Source organism: Anopheles bellator, chromosome 1, assembly GCF_943735745.2.
Source record: "Anopheles bellator chromosome 1, idAnoBellAS_SP24_06.2, whole genome shotgun sequence".
Taxonomy (NCBI): Eukaryota; Metazoa; Arthropoda; class Insecta; order Diptera; family Culicidae; genus Anopheles; species Anopheles bellator.
In genome coordinates, this window is record NC_071285.1 from 35,102,373 (window position 1) to 35,129,860 (window position 27,488).

Sequence of the window (27,488 nt, forward strand, 5' to 3'; positions counted from 1 at the left end):
AATATGGTTGGCTTAAACAAGATCTATCATTTTGAAGTGTAAGAAAATAACCGCCGTATGTCTATTTTATTTGTGTTTTTGCCCACAGTTTAATAGTCACAAATAGTTTTGCCCAGATAACGGTCCTTTTGCTGGAATGCTTGTCTATTTATCTGAAAAACGAAGTTTACTAAACACACAAAAACTGGAAAAGAGTGTTCCACGACTGAAATGTATCGGAAATTGCTTATTGCGATTGTATCTACAAAATCCTCTAAACGCTTATTTCTCTGTGCCCACCATCCACGGCTGGGATCGGCACAAATACACTTCAAAATGACCGTTCTGTGACATACAAAAACAGTTCAACTCACTGTGACTCGTTGTTTTCTTGCCAGAGTATAAGAGAAAGAACGTGGACGTTTTTTGTTCGTCTTTCTTGAGGTTCGATTCTATGCTGGTTCTGTTTTTTTAGATCCTTTTCGTGATACTTTTTGTTATGCTTTATCACAAAATGGCTCACGTGTCACGTGGTTCTTTGATGCACGCGGTTCCGCTTGATAATTATCCGCATTATCATTATCAGTCGCCTTTTCCAACATGATATTCCTTTGGCCCTATGATGCCTGTGACTTGGTTAATAGCTTTCCTTTGTTTTGTTCACTAATCTGTACACTTTTTAATCACGCGCGCTCCCACCAAAAGCGATAATAATTTTGTAAATTCTAAATTTCAATTTGACTATCACCCGTTCGCCGAATACACGGAGAGTTGTTAATTTTTTTTTAATAATTGCTTATTCAATCGTTAATTGCTAGAGATCTAAACTAAATTTTATTAAGCTCCAAATATTAGCGAAGTACAGGCTCACTTTAGGAAGTGTAATGGTCAAAGAATCTGCGTTGCTGCGATATGGTATTCAATTTTGTTTGTTCGTCGCAACTCTCTTCAGTTTTACTGTTGAACTGTGTCCGATTTACTTCATGGCATTTTCTTACAATAGTATTCTACGTCTCCGTGGTGTTGTAGGTTGGCGTTTTTGTATTCCAATCGCTTTGAGTACGTGTCTCTTATCTCTCTCATCTCTCCTATCTCCAGCACCAAGCGGACTTATTCTTCTTCTCACTCATCGCACACCACTTTGAAAAGCACTTTGTTATCGGGAACTGCCTTATCCGAAGAACCTCTTACCGTTTGTCTAGCTACTAGCACCTCCCATTACATCCACTATTTAGGAACAGCTGCACTTTTCCACTACCATGTTCGGTATGGTGCTGTAGATCACGTTGTAACTCAGATCAAAGTAAAGCAGCTTGATCGGTCGCATCTTTTTCGGTGAACAGCAGGGTATGGCCGAGGTGCTCAACTGCATCACGTGCGTATGCTCGTACTTGGGCAGAAACGTCATCATGCACTCGCCGGCGCAGTACGAGGCCTCATAGCGCTTCGGGGCAATTATCCAGTCCCATCCGAACTTCTCAAAATCCACCGTTAGCGGATAGCGACAGCAGCGTGTTTCGTTCGCATTTTCATCACAGTTCAGCGACAGGTTGCGCTTGATGCGTTTTTTCGGTGCATCGCGAAATTCGATCTCTATATACGGCGTCTACACGGTGACAGTTGATTGAAGGTGGAAAGAAAAAGGAGATGTTAGAAAATGATTACAAAAATATGCTTAAATCGGGTTTGCCAATCAATTTAACAGCTCTATTATCTACGTTAGTTAGTGCTAGTGGCGGTTTGTTGGTCGTTGGCATTTGAAGAATCTTGTCATGTCCTGTGAAGAAACTATAGGGAGAAATAATTAGGATAATTAAGTAGCTTTGAAAGCGGAACTTAGTTTTCATAGAAAATGTCGCTCGCTGCAAACATTGAGCCATGGAGGTGAAATTTTCATACACTTACCAGATCGAGCTTAGTGCTTTCAATATGTCTTCATGCAGTATATATAAAAATGTTGGTCACTCGAGAAAAATTCCCAAGAGATCATAAAGCAGTTGCATTCATTGGCTAAACTGTATTTCTCTCCGCAAATAATGATAGTACCAGCGATCATACGTCTTTTGTTGGGTGGTTTTGTGTACATGCGTGTGAGAACGTTTCTTTTCAGACGACGCGAGAATGTGCCAACAGGGTCACCACACAGAATTATTATCAAGCTCACGCATGCCAACACGTTGAGAGGCCATAGTTATTAGCATGCAGAGCACTGCCACTATTTCTCTGTTTCGCTTTTACTACATTTTTCTTGTTTTACAGAATGATCTAGAATAAATTTAGCCTTGTTTTCATAAGTTTGGAGTGTTTTTGTCATCATTATTAACCATATTGGTTTATCAATCGCTCACCCGATTTGCTGCAAACTGTGTTTGATTGGCCCAACATTGGCTGCAACAGAACGCCTAATTTCAAGCTACACTCGCAACGTATAAAAGTGTGCTAAAAGCTAAAAGTTACCAACGGAGGAGTACAACGGGCGAAATTTAAAAAAGAAACGTTTTTAAATAATTTTTCCTAACGCCTAACAAGTAAATCTCGATTGTACGTCATGTCTTTATTATCTCTTCCCTTGGCTTCCCGCAGGTGAATCTTTAGCAACGTAATGTTGATGAAATACGAACAGTTTCAATGAATTTGGGAAACAGTGCGCCTGTTTTATTCTACTAGTTATTGCACCTACCACTATTATTATTATATCAATCCACTACGTACTAAGGTGAAAGGTGGCTGGACTCAACATTGGCACGGGTTCGGAGTCATGTTTGTTAGTAGGCGATGACATTCCCGTGCAAAGCAGAAAACATGATGCACACAAAAGCCAAACTAGTTACGATCGGGAAACCGAATGCGCGCCTTCACGGTAAGCTTGCGACACAATGGGCTACCAACACACACACACACACGCACACATATCAACTTCCTCTCTCTCTCTATCAGGCAGGTGATTGGAATTTCATTTAAAGTGTACGTAAATGTCTTCTACTATTCTGCTTTTATGTGTAAACCTGTATCACTTTTTGGTTTGTCGGTATCTACCGAGTGCCCGGTAGATACAGAGAGTTACAGACTATTGGCTGATAAGTTTGCAAACGAAGTTCTAATAATTTTCAACGACACTGGAATCTACCAAGACCGGCATAAGGTAACGCAATATCACACGTTGAATGCTAATAAAATGGCTATTAGGTGTGATTTGACGCCTCGAAGCAAATTCAGAAGCCTACTTCGTCTTCGCCCAATTGCTTTGAGAGATGTCTATCTGTACTGAACGCTGTGTGCGCAACACCCTTAACTTGCGATGATAAAAAGTCGAAAAAACACGTGGAAAACATTATTTTCTAATACCTCGCGTATTCACATTGTAAGAATTTTTCCGTTCATCTAGGATGAAATAGTATATGAAAGTTTTATAAAAGTAATGAACTTGCGTTTGATCTTCATTCATGCGTTTTACACTTCTTTTCTGTTATATAAAAAATCGAAAGACCACCACCAAACACCACTTAGCAGCGTTAACTGCTGTTTTGCTTCAATTCAATACAACACTGTGGAGTGTGTGTGTGTGTGTGCTCAAATGTGCAATAATACGTTACTTTATTAGAGTTTTGTCACTGGTGCAGGCCAACCGCTAGCGGCCGCACACAGCAATGGAAGAAAGAGTTGGATTATATCGAGACATTATCTAGTGTTCTAGAGAGAAGGAAGAGTGTTCAAACTATTGCACTTTTTCCTTTGCTTTTTATCTTTTTTCCTTCCCTTCTTTCTCCTGTTATGCGCCTTTATATTGTTTAAGAAGCCTTTTTAGTTGTATCTTAATTGTTACTATAACGTAGATATTTTATTCTGCTTTTCATCCTTGCTGGATTGTACCTCGCGCAGGGTGTGATCCCATGATTCGATGGCCCCCTGCCTGTGCCACTTGTAACGAAACACTTGTAACGTTCTTTTTATGGTTTGACCAGTTTCATCATCATTTGGAGCATGGAGAACAAAAAAGAAAACATTTGAAATTGCTTCTACGTGCCCATTTCCTTGACCTCTCTCTCCCCTCGTCTGTCTCTCATCACGTACTGTTTCCTGTGGCAGCGACTTAATGAATAATCGATAACTACTATCATCATGCATTTACACATGCTATAAATATATTGAATGTGTATATATATTTCTATATATTACCAATAAGTGTATATAATGAGCATCCGTATCTGATTTGTTCCATTTCTTTGAGGTTGAGAAAGGCTGAAGGAAATAAAAAGACAACTTATGTAACATATCTACGGTCCATGGGATTGGTGGTCCCTCCATCGTTCATGTTGGCGTATATAGTATTTTCTCTGTATTGACGCATAAGATTTTGCATCATCATCGACCGAAGATGACCTTAGCAAAGTAAAACGAAACATGCTTCAAAATACAACATACCCAAGCACAGCACAATGCGGTGCATGCGATCGTCAAGCTAGTTTTAGGATGATCTTAATTGAACCATTTATCTCAGTTGCTGTTTGCATATATGCGTATTTGCTATTGCACTTTTGCTCACGAACCAGGAATATGAAGCCAATAAAGCGAGAACATATTGCAAAAGCCCACAGCGTCACCTTCAGCGGGCGTCACATGCTTTTCTTTAGAACTTTTACAAACCTTTGCCCCGAGCGATGGGTATCGCAAAAAGGTTTACAGAAATTTTTTGGAATTGACACATTCTCGTTAGGTTATCGTAAAAGATTGTTTAGTGCTTCGTATTTCTTAAGTAACTAGAGTACCGAATGTGTGCGTATAAAATACAAATTGGACTGCCAGAGGTTAGAATAAACCAACACTCAAACAACACACTACACAAAACAAATCAAGGATTATTGGTTGACGCACAAGGATAAACAACAAAGAGTCAGTTTGATAGAAACCGCGGTTCAACAAACGCCACGTAAATAATTTCAATCTCCTCCCGTGATTAACGCAAATTTGAAATCCTCGTGCTTTGGCAAATAGTATTCTACCTCACCGCGACGGTGCTGCGCCACTTGCTTCTCGTGATTTCTTGGGACGAGGCGGTTTCGGCCAATTTTGCAGATTATCAACAAAGTGTATAAACTGCGGGAGGAGAGTGTCTTTGCATGATTGACCCAGCGTAAAAGAGAGCTTCCAATGTTACAAAAGTTTGATACGACAGCACACTGCTACAATGGCGGTTTAGCAAAAGGCTTGTTTCCACTACTCAACTACCATACAAACAACGCTACTAATTCTCTCGCAAAAAAGAAGTGATAGCCAGGAATGCGAATAGTTTTGCAGTATCATATCTGTACTGCACAAACTGAAAGGGCGCTTCCACTTCGGGGTATTTGTTCATTATGCTACGGTGTATATTTACTACGGGTGGTGATATAATACTATATCTGTGCTTGACTATACTTAACTGAGCGTTTCTTCAGTTTTCAGCAAATGTCCTTCCCACTTTGCCCTACTGCAAAACTCGTACTAAAGTGTATCTCTACGGAGTACTAGCCAAACGAACGAGCTAACGAACTGATGGTTTGGCAGCGTAATTTCTACAATGCAATAGATAAGGTTCGCATCGATTGCAAACACGATTGATAGCATCACAAAATGTGTCCTGTAACTGTAACTATCCACACTTCCATCGTACATTCCGCACTTACGAGCGAGCAAAGCGAAAAGGCAAAGTAAACGGAGTCCTTAAGGCTTACATTACGCGTCTCAACGGTGTTTGCAAGTGCCTGTATACGTAAATTGCTTAGCGATCATGTGTTGATCACCAATTGAAGACGATCTCCTCCTAATGTTAGACGATGAAAGAAGCTCCAATTACTCAGCATGCCATAATATCAACCATTTGTGATAAGGCAATTGTGATGATGATGTCCAGAGGGACAGAGGGACGGGACTGTATACAGTAGTTCTTGTTGTATTTTTGAATAAATAAAACCAAGTCAAAATTCGAGACCAAACGAGGAAAGCTTCTACGAACATTAGGTGTAGCTTTTATGCCCCTATAATTGCAACCGAAAACAACGTACTATATCAAGCTGGACTACAACCGACCGTCCGGCGGCCGGTGTGCATTTTGCAAATCATTTTCAACCATTTTTACTATTATAATTTTAATCATTCTTGCTGTTGAATGTCTTCAACAAATCAATGTTATATTTGATTTAAAAAAACACAAGAAGAGCAGCGGTAATAGCGCTTCCCGTTTTTGGCCAAATGGGACCCTTTGTGAGGTGATGATGAGTTCGTGTGTCTTCCAAAATGTGCGTGTGTGTAGAGAGAAAACCGATTAGATTACGAATGTGTTTTCAGTAAGATAGTTATAATACACTCTAATACGCGAAGTTCATAAGATTTTTTGCATGATCCATGTTGTTTTTCTCTTCTTCTCTTCGGTTCTTCATGATCCGTGTATAATATAATCGTTATCAATAGAATTGCGTTACAATTATTCGTTTTACAAAATACGTGTGTATATTGTACGTATGCGCACAACAAACCAGTCACAAAATGCTGCATTGTTTTGTTCTAAACGTATTCCTGTTTGTTTCGAGATTTGCTTCTTCCCCTTTCGATCGCTCTCTCATATTCGCCCTTTCGTGTCTGCCAGCCGAAAAGGCCAATTTTTAGTGCTTTTCCGCTTGGGTAGAATAACGAAGCGGTTCCTTCTCGGTGAGCATTTATCAAACTGCAAATTGATCGAAGGTCGGTGTTACAGGACTACTACATCTTCAGGCTCATCGCTTCCGTATGACGATAGTTGCATACGTAGATATATCGTATCTTTTTTTATAATTATTATTATATAAACATGGTCAGTCATTTGATTGTTTTTTTGTAAGAATTGTAAATATGGAGCTAAATATGAATATGTGTATAGGGACTGGCGCGTATATGCTGATGTGCTTTCTGCCACAGCACTGCCACATGTACGCCCGTAATAGATTCAGGTTCAAGATGAACAATTAAGATGTAACAATCAGAGTGTAAGTCTGTTGGAAAAAAGTTTTAACAAGAATAAAGTGTGTGTATGTGTTACATGCATATCTACGATCAGTTATCGCCACTATCGATCACCAGAGAGCAGATCTACTAGCGGTAAACTAGAACACTGGAAACACTTCGACCCACCCGGCCGACCAAACCACGACGGATGACCCTCCGTCTACGTTCAATGATGATATGTTCAAAGATCGTCGATGTCGATGATAAAAAATGTACAATGTTGAGCGCGGTGCCACTCATTCGCCGCTTACGACACATACATACGGGCGCAGCATCGAAATGACGGCTGGCGTTACAACCGAGGTATGGTCGAGATCCTCTTGCTATGCTCTGCTTGATCTTCGCTTTACTTTGGCCACTTACCGGCAGTGGCACATACTATTAGGAGCGTCGGATCATAATGGGATGTGTTGTTGTGTGTTGTGAGTTTTCTAAGTAGCGATGGTGAAAGGGCAATAGATTCCCGTCTCATGCCGTCTTCTCATTTGCCGTCTGCAGGGCACAGGGCCCTTTTGTCGTCCAGTCTACTTGGATATGCGGTTTGATGTGATGGGTGTGATGTAGTTGAACACAGAAAAATTCTTCTTGTTTTGTCACATGAGGTGATTAGTAGATCGCCGACCGACGACGCAACGATTGCTTGCTCTCTTGTCTTGTCAATTTTTACATTCCTACCCACTTTCTACTCTACTTTACGCTTCTGCTCTGCGTGAAATCTCACTCACTGACCTGATCCCCAATTATCTTTGTGTTAAATTTTCATGTCCTCCGTCACACAGCCGCGCTCTATCGAAGCCACCTGCGCTTACGAAGTATGACTTTCGCAAATCATCTTTTTGGAAGGTGTCGAAAAAGGAACCCTCCTGTCATTTGCGGTTGTGTGTTGTTTTCTTACGGATTTCCTTAAGCCAATTGATTTGATTTCTTGTACACCACAATATTTAAATATTGTATAGGTTGATTGCAAAGCAACATCACAATTCTATTCCATCGTCCTCACCATACTTCTCTCGATCGAGAGGCCTCCCTATGCTCCTTAACGTTATCGCATATGGCCCCCGGTCCCTTTAGAGACGGGAGCTTCGTTCGTCGTTTACTGTTACGGGGTAATGCTACGGGTGGCGATTTAACTAGAGAGGAATCAACACTACTAACAGATCCCTCGGGTGATGGTGTCTACGGAGGAGTCGAAAAATTATGTGGAAAATCGGGCATTGTCCAATGACGGTCGCAACACGAGCGCCCCTTCGACCCAAAAGTTGGGCCGATTAATCATATTCTGCCACAGCGACAGCTCTTTACCGGTCGAATCCATCCACTCGACGGCCCTGCCATTATGTTTACCTTCATTTGTTCCAGTGTCCAACGGTGTAGATGTTGGCATTTTTTGTCAATCCAAACGGCATAGGCATGCGAGAAAGAAAATAAATCGAGATCAGAAAGTGACAAACCCATACTCCTCTTTAAACATACGGAAGTGGGACACCTGCACCAGAGAAGATCAACTTGGTTTCTTACGCAGTTTAATTACATTAATCCGTTTCTACACGAACGAAAACTCAGGCCGCACTTACCGTTTCCGAGGGAAAAGCGAACGCCACCCAAAAATTCGTTACTAGCCAGTCGATCGTGATCCCAGATTGTCAGTTCTAGAGCTCGTTCGGACAGTTCTGCGAGCGAAACATCTTCGTAAACGAACGTGTAGTTCCAAATCGGCGAGTTTGTTCGCTTTATAACGGGTGTTTTCTGCTTCGAACTCCGGTTCTTATCCGGCAGCAGGTAGCTTAATGAAACCGAAACGATTATTATTTACTGCCTGCGAAAGCTGTGCAACAGAACGGTTACCTTTTGCAAAACGCGTCACAAGCACCGTTGGATTTGATCGGTTGCAAATGTTTTGCCTCCTTCACCAGCACGTGCAGCGCTCCCTTACCGTGGCCGGACAGTATCGACGAGCTGGACGTTAGCGAGCGGGTGCTAAATTTGCGCAGATTTAGCGTGCTGAAGCCGCTACCACCAACGGTGGCACTGGAACCGCCTCCGATGCTACCGCTACCATCACCGTCGGCCGAAACGTACTTCAAACCAACGATGATGTCACCCTTATACGCCGACAAGTCTTCGAATGGTTCACTCTGTGGGGAAAAAGACGGCGTGTCGGCCATTAGCGATGCCGATGACGGTGCTCCAAGTGCTTACCCTTTCCTGCAGCTGGTACCATTGAGGTTGCGGGTTGTCAAACACCTTATCCTGCAGTCCCATCATAACCTCACCCAGAAAATCGTTACGGCCAAACATATCCGAGTGCCAAACCGTCGCCCAAATTGTGCGTGTCTGCAGGCTGCTTAAGCTCATGTGAAACCGAAGTACCTCGTCGAACACGGGATTCAGGGTGTGCTTTTTGACCTTTGTCTTACGTTTGCCGCCCTTCGATTTGTCCGGCAACAGGTACACCTAAGAGCAGAAACACACACAAACTATTACCGGGGAGCGGCGATCGACGATCGTGATGACCTACCTTCACGTACGGATCACTGCGATTCCGTTTCGTATCGACAGCAGCGAGATCTTTGCACTGCTTCACGTGTATCTCGAGGGCACCCTGCTTGTAGTTGTACTGCATACCAAATTCGATTTGTCCACGAACAGTAACAGTACCGTAGCGTCCTTCTCCCGCCCCCGAGTACACGCTGGCCATCGAGTCAGAACGGACGCCCAGCGAGCTCAGGCTGGCCCGGTTTTGGTGGAGCGCCACCAGCCGATCGATATCTTCGTCCGACTGTGACGGCCAATTGTCGCTGCTACCGGCTCCGGTCGATCCAACCGGCGATGACACCATGCTGCTGCCGCCCCCGCCACCCGCTTTCTGTGTCCCGTTCTTCGCTGGTCCATCCGATCGCTCATACGGCGATTCTCCTGGTCCGTGGGTGCTCGTCGCCATCCGCGGACTTTCACCCTGCGAGTGGTCCTCCTCACCGGCCGCTGTTGAAGCGCCGGTAAGGTCTGGGCTTTGGCTTTCTTCTGAAATGGCAGCGAATGGGATTTTTTGTCACAAAACTAAACTCACGGATAGCGCCACAAACGTCCGGTGCATGATGCGCATGTGACCATTATTTCTTCCTTTAATTATAGACACACATGTCAAGTAAAATTGCAATATGGAAATCGCGTTCATCAGTGAGAACCTTCTGATGACTTATCCCAGACGCCTGCCTTGATCGAATGAACTTTTTTTTATCAATCCAATTGAAAGATGCATGCAAACGTGCGTTTACATGCGACGGATCCATTCAACAGCCAACTCGTCCTGTTTGCGCTGCTGTTTGATGGTTGTTGGTGTGTTGGGAGGGCCACCCCAAGGTTTGTCCCCGCCGCGCACCGCACCTAGTTCAATCTCCCCCAGTATCGCTTTACGCTCGCGGAACGGAGTCGCTAGCCGCTTCCGACAGCAGACGCGGAACTTTTGGCGCAAACTGTTCTCGCCGCCGCCACCGTTGCTTTGATCGTCTTCGTCGAGCTCGAGCGTCTCAAGAAACCGATCCGAAACCGACCGAAAGCTATCGTTCCAATCCCAGTGGGCATTCTTGTGCAACTTCCGTATCGTGCTCTTCTGCGACGCCGAAAGCGAATCGTAGTCGATCGCAGCGTCGCCATCACCGCAAAAATCACCATTGCCCGCCAGCTGTGCCTTGTACGCCATGAAGGCGGCATCGATATCCTCGTCTTCCGCGTGTCCTGCCGCGACACAGCATCCACTTCGCCACGGGAAGGATAGTTTTCGACACTGGCCAAAGTACCGGCAACGGAAACAGCACCAGCGCCAGCAACAACAACGCACTTCCGGTTCCACTACTGTTTGGCTTTCGCTATCCTTGATCGACAGCTGCTGCTTCGTGGTTCTAAGCTTGGCTCCATTTCGACAGCACTTGAAACGCCACCGCCACCAGCGCTTCCGTTTACTGCTCCTAGTCGCTCTTCTAGGGCGTTCTTTGGTTTGCCCGTGTTGTGAGACGGCACCGATCGACAACTTCACTCGCGCACCACTTTGGCCACGTGTGTGACCGCCACCAACTTGCGTAGCAACCTTCCCGCCGCCGGACCACTCCGCTGGCTGATCATCAGCTGTTTGAAAGCTAGCGTAACGGTTTGACGACGACTTTGACTTTTTTTTCCACCATTTTAATTTGCCCATAACTCTGTTTAAGCCTCTACACAGTTTTCGTTTGTATGATCGCACACGGGTCTAAACGAATGCCAACGAGAGCCAAAACCACGCTGGCTGCCGCTCAGCGTGCTGGTCAACTGGAATGTGTCGAACCGAGAGCCGCGCCCCAACGACGTTCACTTACTTTTGCGCGATCGATTCCAATCGCGACAGGCGGGCGAGGAGATGGTGGAACCTTCCACACGCGGCCTGCGCGTCTTCCGCCGGTGACAAAGGGTGTCTCATCATTACACCCGAAGCCGCCGGTAACGAATGAACGGCACGGTTCACCGATTGACGCCGCTTTATATACAGAGAAGACATTTTACCCCGCTACTGACCCGATATTTCGATCAATACAACAACGAACTCAATTTAACGGGTTCGATCTAGCGAGCACAGAGAACTAACGGCAAAGAGATCCTACAATCACTCTCTCTCTCTCTCTCTCGATCGACGGTGCCGCTGCCCTTTCTTGGCTCTACCGGCGCATCCCATATGTACATTGATCTTCGGGATGTCGTTCTGGCGTATAACTCACCACGCTAATAATGAAATGACGGACACCCACGGCAACGGACGGGCGGACGAGTGGTCCGCAAGTAGCAACAGACAACAGCACTTCCTCCCGTGTACCGCCACGACCCCCAGGCCGGTCACCGTTGGGATTGGGGCACAAAATTTAATTGACCCCACCGGTCAAGTGGTCTTAATTGACCAAGATTTGATGCCCGACGTCCGAAAAGGTTGCGCGCGCGGTTGGCACATCGCACGACACGCCCGGAGGAGCACATCATGAATTTGGCGAATTGAGTGTGTGCATTGTGCCCTCGGGACTTCGATTCGAGATGGACGGGTGGTGATTGATGGGAATGTGGGAAAAAGATCCCCTCGTTGGTTGAAACCTATCCGGCCTCGCGCCACTTACCATTCAGCAAGGGTTGCACCCTACTGCGTCGCTCGCGCCGCGGATACACCGGTTGCAGGCCCGGAGCGGACATGGCACGCTTCGGTGCCGCGGAAGGTGGCGTCCGGCTGAAACCTGGCGCCCGGTAACGGGCACTTTTCACGTTGTTCTGCAGGAAATGGTGGTACACGCTTTGCGATTTCTGGCCCATGCCCACCGTCACACCGGTGCTGCCCGGTGTGCTTGCCACCGACGATAGTGTCGATGTGGAACCCGCCGAAACGGGTGTCCCTCCCGTGGCAGCCACCGATTGCATGATCGTCTGCATGTTGGCCGTGGGAAGCCGCGGCAACGAATTGGTGGTGGCGCTTGTAATCGTGTTCTGCAGGCTGCGTGGCAGCGTCGAGCGGGACGCCAGCACCAACCGATTGCTGGCGGCCACCCCCTTGGCCACCGATTCATCCGAATCCGTATCCGCTTCATCCGCGACCACGCTCGACAGGGTGCGCCGTCGGCCCTGCTGCTGGTGGTGGTGGTGGTGGTGGTACGCTGAATGGTGTGGCTGTTGCTGCAGTGGCTGTAGCTGTTGCTGGTGCGCCGAGGGCTGCTGTTTGGCATCGTCCCACAGCTTGGAACCGTCAAACTCCTCCCGTTCGCCCCCGATGCTACCACAGCTGCGGACACGATCGAGCTGCTCTTGGCTGAGGTTTTGATTGTTAAACAGCAGGTCCCCGGCGGAACGCCGCTTCGCCACCAGCACCGACCGCGAGGAAGAGGAGTTGTCCAGCATCGAGAGTTTGGTGCGCGAATCGCCGTTGGCGAGCAGGGCCGATTCGAAGCTTCCGCGCCACGAGAAACGCTCGTAGTCGCTGGCTTCACCACGCTCCTCTCCTACCATATCGCCACCGGGGCCACCGCCGACGGGATACATCTGGTCCCGTCGATCGTGCGACGATCGCTGATCGCCCAGCAACAGATCGTGGCTTTTACTGCGTGGCAGAAGCATCGCGTACGATGCACCCCCGGGCTGCGCTACGCACCCCGTCTGCTGATCTTCGTCATCCTGGTCGCCCCTTGACCGATCCTTACGGCTCTGGTGATGATGGTTGTGATGGTGGTGCTGCGGCAGATACTGGTGGTTCCGGTGCTCCGTCTCCGACGTACTGCTGTCACCGTCGTCCTCGGTGGTCGTAGCAGAGATCGCTTGCATTCCTCCGCCACCGATACCACCGATAGGGCCGACTCCCGCCCCAACGCTCGATTGGCCTGCTTTGCGGTGGGCGATCCTGTGCTGGCTGCCACCAACGTACTCCCGGCCCGACACACCGCCACCGATGCCGATGCCGCTAGTAGCGTTGGACTCGCCACTGCTGACCTCATGCATGAGCGCGACCAACCTGCTTCCGATGTGGTGCATTACTTTCGCGATCAACGGGGGTGACGAGCTCGAGTTGCCACCTGTTGCACCCGCAGCCGAAGCTTGCCGCTTCGGATCCTTATCGCGGGTTTCGCGACCTTCCGGTGCTTCGTTCACCACAACCTTCGACAGGGAAGCCACCAATCGTTGGTACACGAAAGCTGTTTCCTTGCTGAGCGGAGTGTGGTAGTGCGGGTGCGGTTGTGTGGACAGGGATTCCTCTTTGGCCGCGCCCACCAGTGGAACCAACCCGCCGTCGCCGATGTCGCCTTCCTCGTCTTCCTTGCGCACGCTACTGTCGAACTTGTTGATGATCTGCCTACAGCTGGCCGATATTTCTTGCTGCAGCGCCAACGAGTTGCCGCCGATGTGGCCCACGGCATTTCCCTCCAGATCGGAGCTCGTGTAGTCGGAGGAATCGTACGAGTCGGACCACGTTTCCTCGCTGCTCAGGTACTCCACGATCTCGCGCACCTGCTCGTCCCGAATGCCCGGCACCGTTTTCATCAGGCGCGTCAACTCGCTCTCGAAGTACACGAGCTGCGGCGGTTTGGTGCGCATGCTGCCGCCGCGTGGCCGGGCCACCGGCGTTCCACCCTGTTGCGGGGTGTTGGAACCGCTGACGCCCGGTGTGGAGCTGCTCGAGTTGCTCGGATGCTTGCGCGTCGTGTTGGCCGAAGCGGCGACGAGGGATTTGAAAAATTGCCGCATTTTTGACATCATCAGATTCGTTTCCTCATCCGAGCTCCAGTTGTTGAAGCTATCCTTCCGCACCAAGTTCACCATCGTACCGCCGGCCGATCCCTTCTTCGAGAGGCCACCACTCTGACCCCCGGTATCACTTCCGAGGGCCATCGGTGCTGGCACGGTTGCTGGCTCTCTTACGTCTGGTGCGGCGGTCGCTGAGGCTTCCGGCTCTTTGACATCGCTCTTACTTTCCTCCACGATGCCCTCCAACTCAAACCGACCGGCATCCGACACCGCTGCACCCGGTACCTTCCCGGTTGACGAAGCCCCCGTTGCCCCATGATGATGCTCCTCCTTCAGCAGGTCATCGTTGCTGCCGATGAAACCGCTGTCGCGACTGTTTTGCTTCCGCGAACATTCTATCGTCGGCGGAGGGTGCAGAAGGTTTGTCGTCGTGGCCATCACCGCGCCATCCGCACCACCGGCCGATCCTCCTCTGGTCCTCTCGGTCTCTGTCGGTGAAAGCTTCTGCAGAGCGGCGTTACGGCTTTCGTCCGTTTCGGAGCCAGCCGCAACGGAACTCTGGTCGGTGACCACAGCACCACGTACCTCTGGCTTCTTCACCATCGTGTACTTTTTCTTTCGTTTGCCGAGCGAATCGTACGGAGACAGCTCGGCGCGTTCCTGGTGCAAGTACGCCAGTGACGTCTCGTCGCACGTGTCCGTTTCGGAGGAATCATCCATATCGCCGCCCGAGCCGCCGGTTGCAACACCGACCGGTACCAGGTCGGCGTACGTCGACGAAGCGGTTGGCCCACCAGACGATCCCCCACCGGCATCCGGGTGGTAGTCGGACGTGTCCTTGCCAACGAGCAGTAGATTGTCCAGTGAGTTGTGCGACCGGGTTGCTCCCCGGGCCCGTACCAGCCGCTTTCGACGCTGCTCCGGGCTAGCATGCCCTTCGCTGTCACTGCCGACGCTTCCACCACTGCCATCGGAGCCATTGCCACCGCCACCACCGACACCACCACCACCCCGGTCGGTGGTGCTATAGCCGAGAAATCCTGTCAGGAAGTACTTCTCCAAACGCGACGACGCCAAATCGCCCACCGAGTCGGTGGAATGGTCATCGCAGACGCCGCCGTCGGCACAACGGGCACCGGAAACAGCACTACCGGAGGCAGTCCCGCTACCAAGGGAATCGTGTCCGTCACTACAGAGCGAGCTGCTTTCCTCCGACAGCTCACTGTGATCATCTCCGAGCCCTTGGCCGCCGTACCGTGCACCGAGGCCACCGATACCGGATGTGTGCAAATGGCCCACGGCGCCGCTGCCGCCGCCGCCGAGGCCATAGAAAAAGTATTTCTCCAACTCCGATGCCGACAGACGGTGGGCCGGTTCGGGGACATCATCATCGGGCGCACTGCCACCATCGCCTCGGCCGTGTTCTCCTCGGCGGGCCCTCCGCCGAACGGCACTCGATCCGCGCGACTCAATTTCACTCTCCTCGCAGCTCTCCTCCACGATCGTGTGCAGCGTAAAGTCGATCGCCGTCCGATTGTAGCCACGCAGTTCCTCCTCACGATCGTTACAGCCGCTGCCGCCACCGAACGACATCTCTTCGCTCGAATCCTCCAGATCGGAATCGGTGGCCGTCGTCGTGGTCGCGAACTCCTCCTCATCCTGGCTGATCTCTTCCACCCACGAATCATCATCGGCCAGCCCATCCTCCAAGCAGACCACGGCCGACAGGGTGTTCGCGCCCGTCACGACCGTGACGTCGCCTTCCGCCCCATGGCCGAACGGTTTGTTTTGCTTGTCCTCCGCCCGCTCACCACCGTCACAAGCATCTTGATCATCATCACGATCTTCTGCCCTGCCTAACGACGCAGTCTGCAACACACTTTGGTCACCGCACCGTACCAGCTCACCGAGCGATTTCTCACGATCATCACGCTGACGGCTAGACCAACAACGATCGTCACCCATGATTGTTTGCAGTGTTACGGGCCGCCCCACACTGGCTGGCGAAACACTTTCCTCCTGCCCAGCGCTCACCACCTGCGCTTCGCGGGGGTTTTGCTCATGCTCCTCCGTTGAACTCTTTCGATCTTCATCACTTCCCACCAACTCGGAGTGTATCGGAATTGTACCCGGGTTTGGCCGATTTGCGTCGAGTCGGTCCGTGGGGATGATGTGCTGCTTCACGCCACCGCCAGATTCGGCGCTGTCCGAGGCACCGTCTTCCGCAGCGAATCGTTTTGTGGGAGAAGCACTTGCAACGTTTACGTTTCTCGCGTCGTCACTCACCACCCCGTCGTCGGGTGGGCTTTCGATCTTCACCTTTTCCATTCCGTTTGATTCTTGTCTGGGATACCCCGAGACGGCACTACCACATGCGCCGCTGCTGGCGCACAACGTACGGATCGGCGAGCTTTCCGCGATGGTAGTGGTGTCGCCACCCCGCTGTGCTGGTGTTGGTGCTAATGACGTGAGTTGCCCACCTGCAGACGACGTCAGGTTGTGGTGGTTACCGTCGCAGCATGCTTTTTCTTCGCTGCTCGTTTCCAGCGGCGCATACCTGAGCACTTCAGACACGACCACACCGGACGGCGAACAACTTCCCCTCCGAGCGGCCGTTTCTTCTTCTTCTTCTTCTTCGTGCGCTTCCATCGCGGGTTCGCTCTGCACCGTTTGCGCTGGCATGTAATCGGTTTCACCTACTTCCGATAACGCCCGATAGTTGTTGCTGCTGCTGTCACGTTGCGTGCTCGTTATGCGGCTTCCGTATCCATGCACCGCCGACTGCTCCTCGCCCGTCGCCGTGCCCGGCTGTTCATGCTGGACGCTGGTGGCTTCGATCGATTTCGCGACACTTTCGGTCACCGGGTGGGGTGGGCCAGACTGCTGTTCCCACTCGTGCTGTTCGCCCACGTTAATTTGTGTCACTCGCTTCAGAACCACCATCATCCCCCCGCCATCGCTCGACGCCTCACTTTCCGTTCCACAATCGCTCACATTATCCGCAACCTCGCCACGGCCGTACCGCCGTGAGGCTACGCCAGCTTGTTGGGTGACACGGCTTTCGTGATCCTCTTCTTTCGCTGCACACCGAGGATTAACAAACATTATGGCACTAAACTTTTTATGCGCCCGCTCATGGATGTTGCTTTCGTCATCGCCCGCGCCCTCGGTTCGCTCGTGATCGCAGCAACCACTGCGATCATCGTCGTCGTCGTCGTCGTCATCGTCGGTTGTATCGCCACCGCTGTCCGTCCGATCACTATCGAACCGCTTGATCGGTTGTAGAGAGGAGGAGCAGGAGGAGGAGGCCGATGCCGGAGCCGGAGAGGTGGCCAGCGATGGGGCCCCGCTACTGTGTTGTTCCGGCCGGAAAGAGTATTTGCCCCGCATCACCTTGCGGCAGTGTTTCTTTCGTCCTGAGCGAGGCTCGTCGTCGTAGCCGCCGCCTGCATCATCATCGTCATCGTTTTGCGAGCCACTTGCACTACTTTCCGCTTCAGTCGTTGCACTCGACGATGTCGAGTAGCCGTCCGCGCTGCCGCTGCCGCCGCCGCTACCGCTACCGGTTCCACCAGCCCTAGATTGGGCCAGGTGGTACAGTAGCTCGTACTGCAAATACCCTGATAATGTGTCTTTGGCGGTGGCCGTCTCGTTGGTTCCGAAACTATTTTTAAACACCTCGCCATCGGAGGGCTTGCCGTGTTTGTGCCCAAGCAAAGAGGTGACCGCTCCGTAGCCAATGGCGGCCGAGCTGTCGCCGTTTTTATCAACCACCGTGAGGCGCACCAGTTTCACATTATCTTCACTATCACTCGTCGGTTGGCACGGATTTTGGCTCTGGGTCTCCATCGGGCGCACCACTTTATCGTCACTCCTATCGCTCGCCCCGCCACCGTCGCTGGCCAGCGTAACACCTGAAACACTCGGGCTCGGATGGTTATCACGGTCACTGGCGCCGTTCGCCGCGATTCGAGGGGTCCGTAGTTCAGTTCCGTCGATATGGTCCGTTTCTTTCAACCGATCCGGCTCCGATGGGCCGTGGCTCAAGCCCTCGTCGTCGAGGCTGCGAACCCTTCCGTCCATCCCAGTATCGGCTGCCTCGGCAACTGTGGATCTGTGTATAAAAACACTAAACCGGATCGCAGCTCCTTCGGTGCCGCTTGCAGTACCCTCTGCAGTACCATCGCCGGTTCGGGCCCGAATGGTCGTCGCCGCCTCCGCCGCCGTTGTTGCTGTTGTTGTTGTTGTTGTTGAGCTGGTTTCGTTGCCCAAGTTCGGAACCGGAACGACACAGCGGGGCTCGTGTAGTGGTGCGGTACTACCACCATCACCAACACTAGCAGAGGGAGCCACCGCCGGGGGCACTGGGCACCGCTGGCGCTGCGATGGGGACGGTAAACGACTTTCATCACTTACACTACGACCGACACTGTTCGCACGTATTGCACCACACAGCGAAGCAGGCGATGTTTTGTGCAATTGCACACGATCGTCTCCCGCCGTCGTCGCAGCATCCACTGCACTCGCGGCCGCACTTTTCCGATCGACCGGAGCAGTCCGACAGTTTTCGGTGGTATTGTTGGCGTCCAACAACTTTGCTTCCGGTGGTGCCCGTTTCCGACAGGCACACGGCTTCGGGCGAGGGGCTGCAAACGCCGCCGCATTCGGTGCTTTCGCTGGTTCCGTTTCGAACGAGCGTTGACGATCGCCGCTACCTTCGGCAAACTTTTGCCACAGCTGCTGTACCAGGTCTGCCCGAAGCGCCTCCTGTTCGTCCGTTTTGGCCGCCTTGTTGACGGGGCCTCCGTGCATCAGCAGCAGTTGCTGCTGCTGTTCGTACAGCCAGCTTTGAAACGCGGCTATTGGCACGGGCACCGGAACGGGAACCGGAATCGGCACATACTGTGTCGCCGTAGGAGTCTGCCGTCGGTTGCAGCAATCGCAGTGCCCTACCGACGGCGCCGTGTTGCTGTTGGTCGGCTCGGCTGAGGGCGCGTTGCGTGACGGTGGCGGCGACGTTATGTTGGCGGCAGCGGCAGCCATCGCCAGGATCTCGTAGAAAAACGCACTTCGACCACCAGTGTCGTCGGCCATCGCCATGTCCGGTTCGAAGTAGTCCCAATCGCACTCCTCCAGCGAGCTGCGATGGTTTGATGGGGTGCGCTTCGCGGTTCGATGGTGCGACGAGGAGGTGGAGCTACTGTCGTACTCTTCCTCTTTGCTGGACGAATCGGAACTGACAAACACTAGCCGATACTCCTCGTAGTCGGGAGGCCCGGCCACGGCTGCATTCACGCGAAGAGTGGCCTGCGTCCGTCCCATTTCCGTCTCCGACGACGAGTAACCACCGAGAGTGGCGTTGTCGTCAATGAAACCGACCGCGACGGCGTGCCGACTTTGAACGCTGCTGTGGCGCTCACCTACATTCCGGGGCAGGACAACCAGGCAAGTCCCGGTGAGAGGATAACAGTATTCGATCAATTGATGGATTGGCTCAATCACTACTCTACACTACGCCACGCCACAGATTAGTATGGTAAAATCGCCGATGGAAGCAGCGATCGTTAGCAAAGCGGCGCTACATCCATAGGACGGGCAACAGGGTTAGCGAAGGTAATGGGGGCCCCACACAGAGGCGTTTGGTTAGTGAGCAACCTACGCAGTTAGTCAACAGCCGATCGATTCAACCCACGATCGAGCACTTACACCAACGGCACTCCAACGAGCAATACCTAAGCATATGGTTACTTCTACCTAAGCATATGGTTAATGGTCACATCGCATACATCGTGTCGCTATCTGTGCGATACTTACGGTTCGTATTCCTGCATTTATTCTCCTCTCGGCGTTGCAGCACAACTTTTTTGAAAATCACTGCTGCTGCCTCGACGGCATTCTGTATCTCTGCCTCTCCCAGGGTGCTCGTTTTGTTGTCCTATTTTCCCATACCAAGACCACGGGAGTGTGGGGAGAAAAAAAGGACAGATTCAACGAAGACTTTCTAACGACCGATTTCCGACTTCTTTACCGTTGCCTTGTATCGGAGATTGAGGTGCTCGTCGCTGCTGTTGTCGTCGGACTGGTGGCCGGTGCTTTCAGAAAAGATGCCATCATCCAGCGACTTGGACACGTCCACATCCTGACCACCGCCGCCATACTTTTCCTCCATCAGCTTCGACGCGACAATGTCGAGACTCTTCGAGTCCCGCTTCTGTAGCCGCTGCCTTTGAAGTATCTGCTGGAAGGCCGATATTTTTCGCTGCCCGAACGACTGGAACCCAAGGTTCGTACTGGCGGCTTGCCCACCACCTGCTAGGCCAGCAGTGGCCCCCGAGAGCGTTGTAACCGAACCACCGTATCCGGCGTTACCGCGGGCGTTGGTCGCAGCTTCGGAACCGGAACCAGCAGGTACAGCGGTAAAACCAACGGGGGCAGCAGTTGCATCGGGTGGATAGTTTGCGTAAGCGGAAGTGCCACTAGCCGACTTGCCACCGGTAACGGTGCCACAGTCGAAGGATTTCACATTCTTCCTTCGCGGCGATGTCGCCGATCCGATCGCGGACGGTTTGTGCTGACGATCGTGTAGTTCCGTGAGCGGCTTCGGGGAAGGAATCTTGCCCGTGTCCAGTTTTTTCGCGTTATATGTCTGCAGAGGAAAGAGTGGGTGAATATGAGACATCCCACGTACGAAGGAACCATCGATGCTTACCTGGGTGTCCTTCTCAGGATGGGATAACGACCGGCGCGTGATAGCTTTTGGTGGCTTCGCGGCCGGTGCCTCCTCGGAGATCGAACGCATCGTTTCCGGCTTCCGTTTGACCGGTTCCACATGTTCAACGGTGGCCGACTGTACCACGTTCTGCGGTTGCTGTTGCTGCTGCTGCGGGGACGAGCCCTGCTGCTGCTGCTCATCCGATTGATCGTAAAGGTCGCGAGACTTTCGACGCGATCGCAAACGATCTTTCCGATTTGTAAACCCACCGTAACCGGCGAGTGACTCGGGACTGGAATCGTTAGGCTGCGGAGCCATGAACGTAATCGAAGCGTCACCGCTCTGCTTCACCCGTCGCTGCTGTTGCTGCATTCCACCGATCGGAAGTAGATGAAACGGGGGATCGCCCCCGTGTGCTTCGCCGCCTCCGTGTTCCGCTTCACCTTCGTACCCGAGGGACAGTTCTTGATCCTCATAAAAATCTCCGTACCCTGGCAGGGCGTGACCGCCGCCGTAATCGACCGCGCCATACCCGACGCCACCTGATCCTGCCGCCGCCTTCATCTCGTCCGCCATCGTTTGCTTCGCCTCGGCGAACGTTTTCTGTTTGGGAGATGATGATGAGTGCTTGCCCTGACTAGTGCCGGTGCCGGTGAGATCGTCTCTCACGTGCTCTTGACGTACCAGTCTCGGCGAGCGCCCACCACCGGTCGGTATTTCCGGTAGCAATCGCCGCCCCTCGCTCACCGGCGGCACCAGCGATCCGACGGGGATCCGGCTGGCCCCGGCCACCGCCGTCAGCGTGTACTCTTCGTTGCTGTGGCTGCGCACCTTCATCATCTTTGCCACCGCCGACGACAGGGAGGACGAGGACGCATGGTTCACGGCAGCACTGCCGTGGAAAGGCACAACTCCTCCGCCGTGCAGGTCGGTGCCGGTACCGTCCGCGACGGCAGATGCACTCGGGAGCGTCGGGAAGTGCTGTTGTGAGTGAAAGGGACGTGGTGTAGGTGCCGCAGATTGGGGAAAGAGAAAGGACGCTTTCTGGCGCGGCGAAAGGGGCATAAACTTGGTCCCAACCGGCACCGCCAGCGAGGAACTCATCGTTGCCCCAAGCATCTGCTCGGGTGTCCCGCCACCGGGCGACATCCCGGGTGCCACCGGCGACGGGCCGGCGGTCGGTGCGCTTTGCTGCGGTGCTGCACCTGAAGCTGCCGATAGCTGCTGCTGCTGCTGCTGCTGCTGGGAGGCTGGGAGCGTGTTTTGGCGTGCAAAGTCAGGAGAGCGTTTGATGCTGTGCGGTGAGAGTTGCTTTTTGGGAGGGGATGTGGGAAGCAGCTTCATGTGCTGCTCGGGGTTGGGCAATGTCGCTTGACGCGCCATCTGGTAGCGGGGCGTACGCTGCTGCGGTCCCTGGTGCGGGCTGGTGCCACTGCTTTCGCTGGCGCCCGGCCCCGACTCGGTACCACTGTCCGGTGACTTGTTAAACACCAGCCGATTGGGAGAAGTGGGTAGCTGGCGCGGCTGGGCCGGTGGCGGTGCGTTGCCCACCGTAGATGACCCGGCCGCACCACCACCGCTCTGCTGTGATGGTTGTGCGGCAAGGGACGAAGAGGAAGGCGAAGAGTGGGATTGGATCTGCAGCAAGAAGGGATCGTTCGAGTTCGAGGGAAACGTTGATTGTCGAACGAATGGCGGGTAGCGCTGCGATTTGCCGCCACCAGCTTCCGCCGGCAGCATACCGTCACGTTCGGGCGACTTGGAGTACAGGTTCGTGCGACTGTTGGGCGAGGAGGACATCATGATCATGGGGCCGCTGCCATGCACCAGACCACTGCCGCCTCCGGCAATTCCTTCTACCATCGCCTCAATCGGTTTGCACGGAAGGGTTGATTGTCTGCGTATTTTGTACCGTACCCCGAGCGGTGACCGATGATCCGAGCCGCCACCCTCGTCCGTCTCATTGTCCGTCTGGTACGGGCTCGTGTACTGTGGGCTCGGGCTAAGCTGCTGCTTCGGCGATACCGACGGGGGCATCAGATTGTTATTGCTTCCGTAGAATATGGAGGCGGCCGCACCAGCCTCCGGATTGGGCAGGGTCGATTGTCTTGGTGGCATGGCGCGCCGTAACGCTGACACTGCGGTCGTCATCTTCCGCGGACCGGCTCCTCTAACGTTGCCCCGTTCGCTCTCCTCCTCGCCCTCGGCACCGTACTCTTCATCGTAATCGTCTTCGTCCGCCATCGAGAGCGGGTTAAAGTAGGGATGTTTCACCAGCGACGGGTAACTACTTTGCGACTGTTTGCGCGGCAAACTCGGGTTCGGATATGGCTGCCCGTCCGGACCGTTATCATCTTCTGCATCTACAAAACAAACACGTGAATGATGCGGCACAGGTTAATGTTTCGCCCCACAGGGAATGATCGTGCCCCGGGGTGGTTGGTGTGTACCACGCGAGGCCACCACGCGCCCACTCGCCACGGTGGGCGCCTCTCAGAGTCTTAGAAAATCATGAACCAAAGCAATGCGGCGAAGATGGAAGCGAGTTCAAATGACGCACGAGCGAGTGCTGGCGGCGTGTCTAAATGAATGGAAAAAGGTAAATATGCAATATTATGTGCAGCATGATACGAGAGTTCTAGAATGGGGTGTTTTTTTTCTACAAGCGCTAGGCTGGATGGTTTGATATGCTCACGATGTTGCCGGACAAAGCATGACTTTTGCATGGAACGCTGTTGGTAGGTTGATCCCACGACTTACTGGATATGGTCCAGGAGCGGCGTATGCTCTTCCTCAGCCACTCCGCGGCCGGTAGGTAGTCCTTCGAAACAGAGCTACGCCGCTGCAGACTGCCCTCCGTGTAGTTGCTCATCCAGTCCTCATCAGACAGGTGACTCGGTCTTTCGGGGCTGCAAGAAGTAACCGAAACAATTGGGGCGTCAATTAGGTGGCGATAAAGAGACCTTAAAAATGTTCAACAACAACAAACGAAATGCCGAGCTAGGTGAAAAATGACACCATCATGAAGGAAGGGCACTCTGCCACCTGCCCCCAGCGCAATGTTTGAAGATTGATAAGTCACGCAGATCAGTGTACAATCGCCCGAGGGGCGGCGTCGGCGGATGGCGACTCGTGTTTTTGTGCTTGGTTTAAAAAATCTGAACCTCCCTCTTTTCCCAACCAACGCACCCGCGACCGAAGATAATGTGAGTCACTGTCACCCTAATGGATCGCGAAACTTGGAAAGCGGTTCCGCACGCTTCAGATGCGAGAAGTCGTCGATAGTCTGTGTTGCGGTTAGCCGACAGCCACTAATGACAATCGCGATCGTCCGCCCGTTACGCAAATGAATGTGAATAACTTGCATGTTCTTGGCCAACGCGCCAACAAACCGCCCAACGGGCCAATGTACTTACAAGGTGCACGCGTCCGGTCGCGAAGCTCCGGAGAGACCTGCGAACCTACCGAGTGGCGCAATCGAATCGAAGAACACGAACTAATGACGCTGCTGAAAACCACAAATCGGGGCCGGGCTTTTCGGACTCGTTCCGACATTCCTTGTGCGTGTGTATGCTGCTGCTGACTCAGTCAGGAGCTTAAAACCCCCCCAAAAACCGGGACTAACACCAAGTGCAACCGCATCCTTCGTCCAAACGCAAAATACCTCGCTTCGGCGTTCAAGTCATTTGCCATTCCGGGCGCGTTTTGGCGCTGCTGGAAGCGCAAGAACCTTTCACGGCGACAGCGCGCCCGGTGGCCGGTTAACAGGTTCTCTTTATTATCCTGCACACACCACTTGCTTCCGAGGCTCGTCTATTTTTAACCAGCCACCTTTTCGATTCTCACACGTTATTCGCTTTCGTTGTCCGCGTTCTTCCAGCAGACGGAACTCACCTGCGCTACTCCCCGGTGCAGAATTGTTTCGTTTACAGTAAAAAGCGCATATTCCGCATTTGCCAAAGTTTCCACCGTGCCGCTATTGTTTCGTTGTGTTTCTTATGACCACCACACACCGCAGAAGACGCGAGGAACGAAAAACACCGTCCGCACTATTCAATCTGCTGGCTCAACTGTTGCTTTCGCCAAGCCTGCTTTGCACGCTCCTTCCATTTGCCCCGGCCACACGTACACACGCGCGCACGTTGCTACCCGGAAAAAGAACCCAACAAAACACGAACAGAACACGAAGGAACGGGTAAAATCCGTCGGCACCCACACAGCGGCCAGAGCTTCTCTCCCGTGTGTGGGTGCGTGCGCTGCGACTCTCTCTTTCTCTCTCTCATCCAGAAAGCAATCCAGAGCTTACGGCCGAAAGCCGAATCCACCTGTGATGAATGACGAATCTCACACAAGGATCGCTCCTCAAAAAGACGCAAAGTCTCTCACGGAGAGAGAAGAGAATTTGTTTTGACGCGTGCACGGGTGGATGTATGCGGTAAACTACCACACCAACACAGGGCATGTGTTGCTTCATGGAGGCCTGTTGCTAATTGTATCTACCCTATCTTTTTCTTGGTTCCTTGCTCTTACATGGGCCCCCCCCATTTCCACCCACTGCGGTGCCTGTTCTTTGCCGTTGTCTCTCTCTTGCACACCCGCGTTCACTCAGTCCCAGTCACACTTGCCTTCTTCGTTCACTTGCTGGGCCCGTATTTGCATCGTTAATCGCAGATCGCAGCATCCCGCGTCCCGGGCGGCTCAGGTTGGTTCCCGGTGCAAATACGGTACCTTGGACCACCGAGCTCCCCTATACGGGCACCCCATCGGCCGCGATAGATGTCCGGTAGTTCTCTGTCCGGGCGGCGGAAGTGCTGTTGGTTTGCCTTTTTGTGCTCCCAGTATCAATCACCAGTTCAGCTTCCAGCGCCTTTTGTCCATTTGAATTGCGACCCTTACCGGGGGGCTACATGAGGCGTAACGTAATGTTTTTGACATTACAGATCAATGCCAAACTGCTGCGCCTCTGTCAAAACGTTTACGGGTCGGCCGAGGCGTAAACCCGAGCGTAAATACTTTTTGCATACGCTTTGCTTACAAACAGAGGATAATTTAAGTTCTTATTTGCTGGTATAGCAACAAAATCGAAAAAACAGAAAAAAATATTCAGAAATCAATTTTTTCCTCTTCTATTTCTATTTTCTCGAACCAAAAACACGAACGTAAACACGTTTGACATTTCGTTTGTATATTTTTGCTGCCACACGAAGCGTAAACGATTTGACATTACAAATTAATTGTACGCTAGTTTGTACGCCTCATGTAGCCCCCCAGTTATGGTTGTGTTTTTTTCTCCATCTGTCTTAACCCTTCCATGTGGATAGTATTGAGTGGTGGTCTGTTTGGAAAAAGAGATTTGTTCTATTTCTAGTTCCTTTATGATGAACAGGATAGGATCACCAGAAACGCGCGCGGTAACACAAAACAAGTACAACCTACTAGCGCCAAGAAGCAATTCGGTTCCAGTGGCCCAAAGAAAAATTGCAGTTAGGAAAGAGTGGCCCAAAGGAAAACGAAAATCTCTAACGGGGTCTTCCGAAAGCTGTCACCTATCATTTAAAAATAGTTCCATGAGCACATAACCCACATAGCCCCATTGTGCGCCCAAGGGTTAACACTCCAGCCGGCCCAGTGAGGAAGAGCTCTAGAACGTTAGACCTCGTCATCTAGCAATCGTAGCAATGAATGGTGTCATTTATGCGGCGGTTCGGGAATAGAGGGAATCTCACTAAAGTTCACCCTTACCAGGCATCCAGTTGCTTGCGAAGTGGTTGCGTCACGGCGTGGCCCAGTATCGAGTCCGAAAGCAGTTGTGAGGTAGTAGCGCCAGTAGTGGCCATGACTTCCTGTTGCTGGTGGTGATGCTGCAGCTGGTGAATGTGAGGATGCTGTTGCTGTTGCTGTGTTCCCGCTAAACTCATCGCTGTCGCCGGCAGGCCCTGGCTCTGGTGGCCTGGGTGATGGTGGTGGTGCGGGTAGTCCGATCCTGGCAGCTCACCGTGAACCGTGATTGCAGTTGAGGATGGTACATGGTACATGTTGTTGTTGGTGTGCAGCTCGACCAGGGAACGAGAACTTGGGTTGCCCACAGCAGCAGTGGCCACCGTGCCGGGAGTCGGTGGCAATCGCGCGCGACCACTAGCCATTATTTTCCAAAGAGTGTGCGGGACGACTGGAATCTGGGACGATGCTACCGGTCACCCGCAAGGCACGAAAAAAACGCAAAGGTAAAACAAGGTTGGGTAGATGAATTGCGCGCCAACAGATCGAATGAGCCGTTAAGACGGAAGCGAATCAAAAGACCATTTTACTTCTTGCAGAAGGAAGGACTATGATGCAACGTCTTTTCGTTGCCTCAAAAAGGAAGCGGTTAATTTCCTTCTCCTATTAAAATCACACCATACCCGTCACAAGAAACCGCTGGCCACCCCTGTCGCAGCCCGGGCAGGGCACATACTCTGTAACTGACCGGTCCTAGTTGGCGGACAGTAAAAAAAGAGAGCGAGCGGGAGACAACACAAGGAAAGCATAAATGGGACTACAG

At 51.9% G+C, this 27,488-nt stretch overlaps 2 protein-coding genes across 2 annotated transcripts; both read right to left on the minus strand.

The window, feature by feature from the left end:
* Positions 1–41: 41 nt before the first annotated feature.
* Positions 42–4,104, minus strand: LOC131215491 (growth/differentiation factor 8-like). The gene is made up of 2 exons (XM_058209881.1): positions 4,051–4,104; positions 42–1,585 (listed from the first exon to the last, which is right to left on the minus strand). Exons 1-2 carry the CDS (start codon positions 4,102–4,104, stop codon positions 1,211–1,213), a joined length of 429 nt encoding a protein of 142 aa, XP_058065864.1. The 3' UTR covers positions 42–1,210.
* Positions 1,453–27,090, minus strand: LOC131215492 (uncharacterized). Its single transcript, XM_058209882.1, is given in 14 exon segments — positions 1,453–8,340; positions 8,571–8,779; positions 8,842–9,131; positions 9,196–9,450; positions 9,515–10,017; positions 12,129–18,341; positions 18,771–19,630; positions 20,046–20,170; positions 20,264–20,881; positions 20,945–21,550; positions 21,632–23,310; positions 23,708–23,856; positions 25,567–25,575; positions 26,690–27,090. Coding segments are annotated over 14 exon segments (12,066 nt in total). The 3' UTR covers positions 1,453–8,191.
* Between the last annotated feature and the right edge of the window lie 398 nt (positions 27,091–27,488).

What these genes read in the sequence shown, in the direction of transcription:
- LOC131215491 (XM_058209881.1), bottom strand. Translation starts at nt 4,104, where the DNA reads ATGCATGATGATAGTAGTTATCGATTATTCATTAAGTCGCTGCCACAG. An exon ending in AGTCGCTGCCACAGGAAACA is followed by an intron (nt 1,586 to 4,050) that starts GTACGTGATGAG and finishes GTCACCGTGTAG; the next exon opens with ACGCCGTATATAGAGATCGA.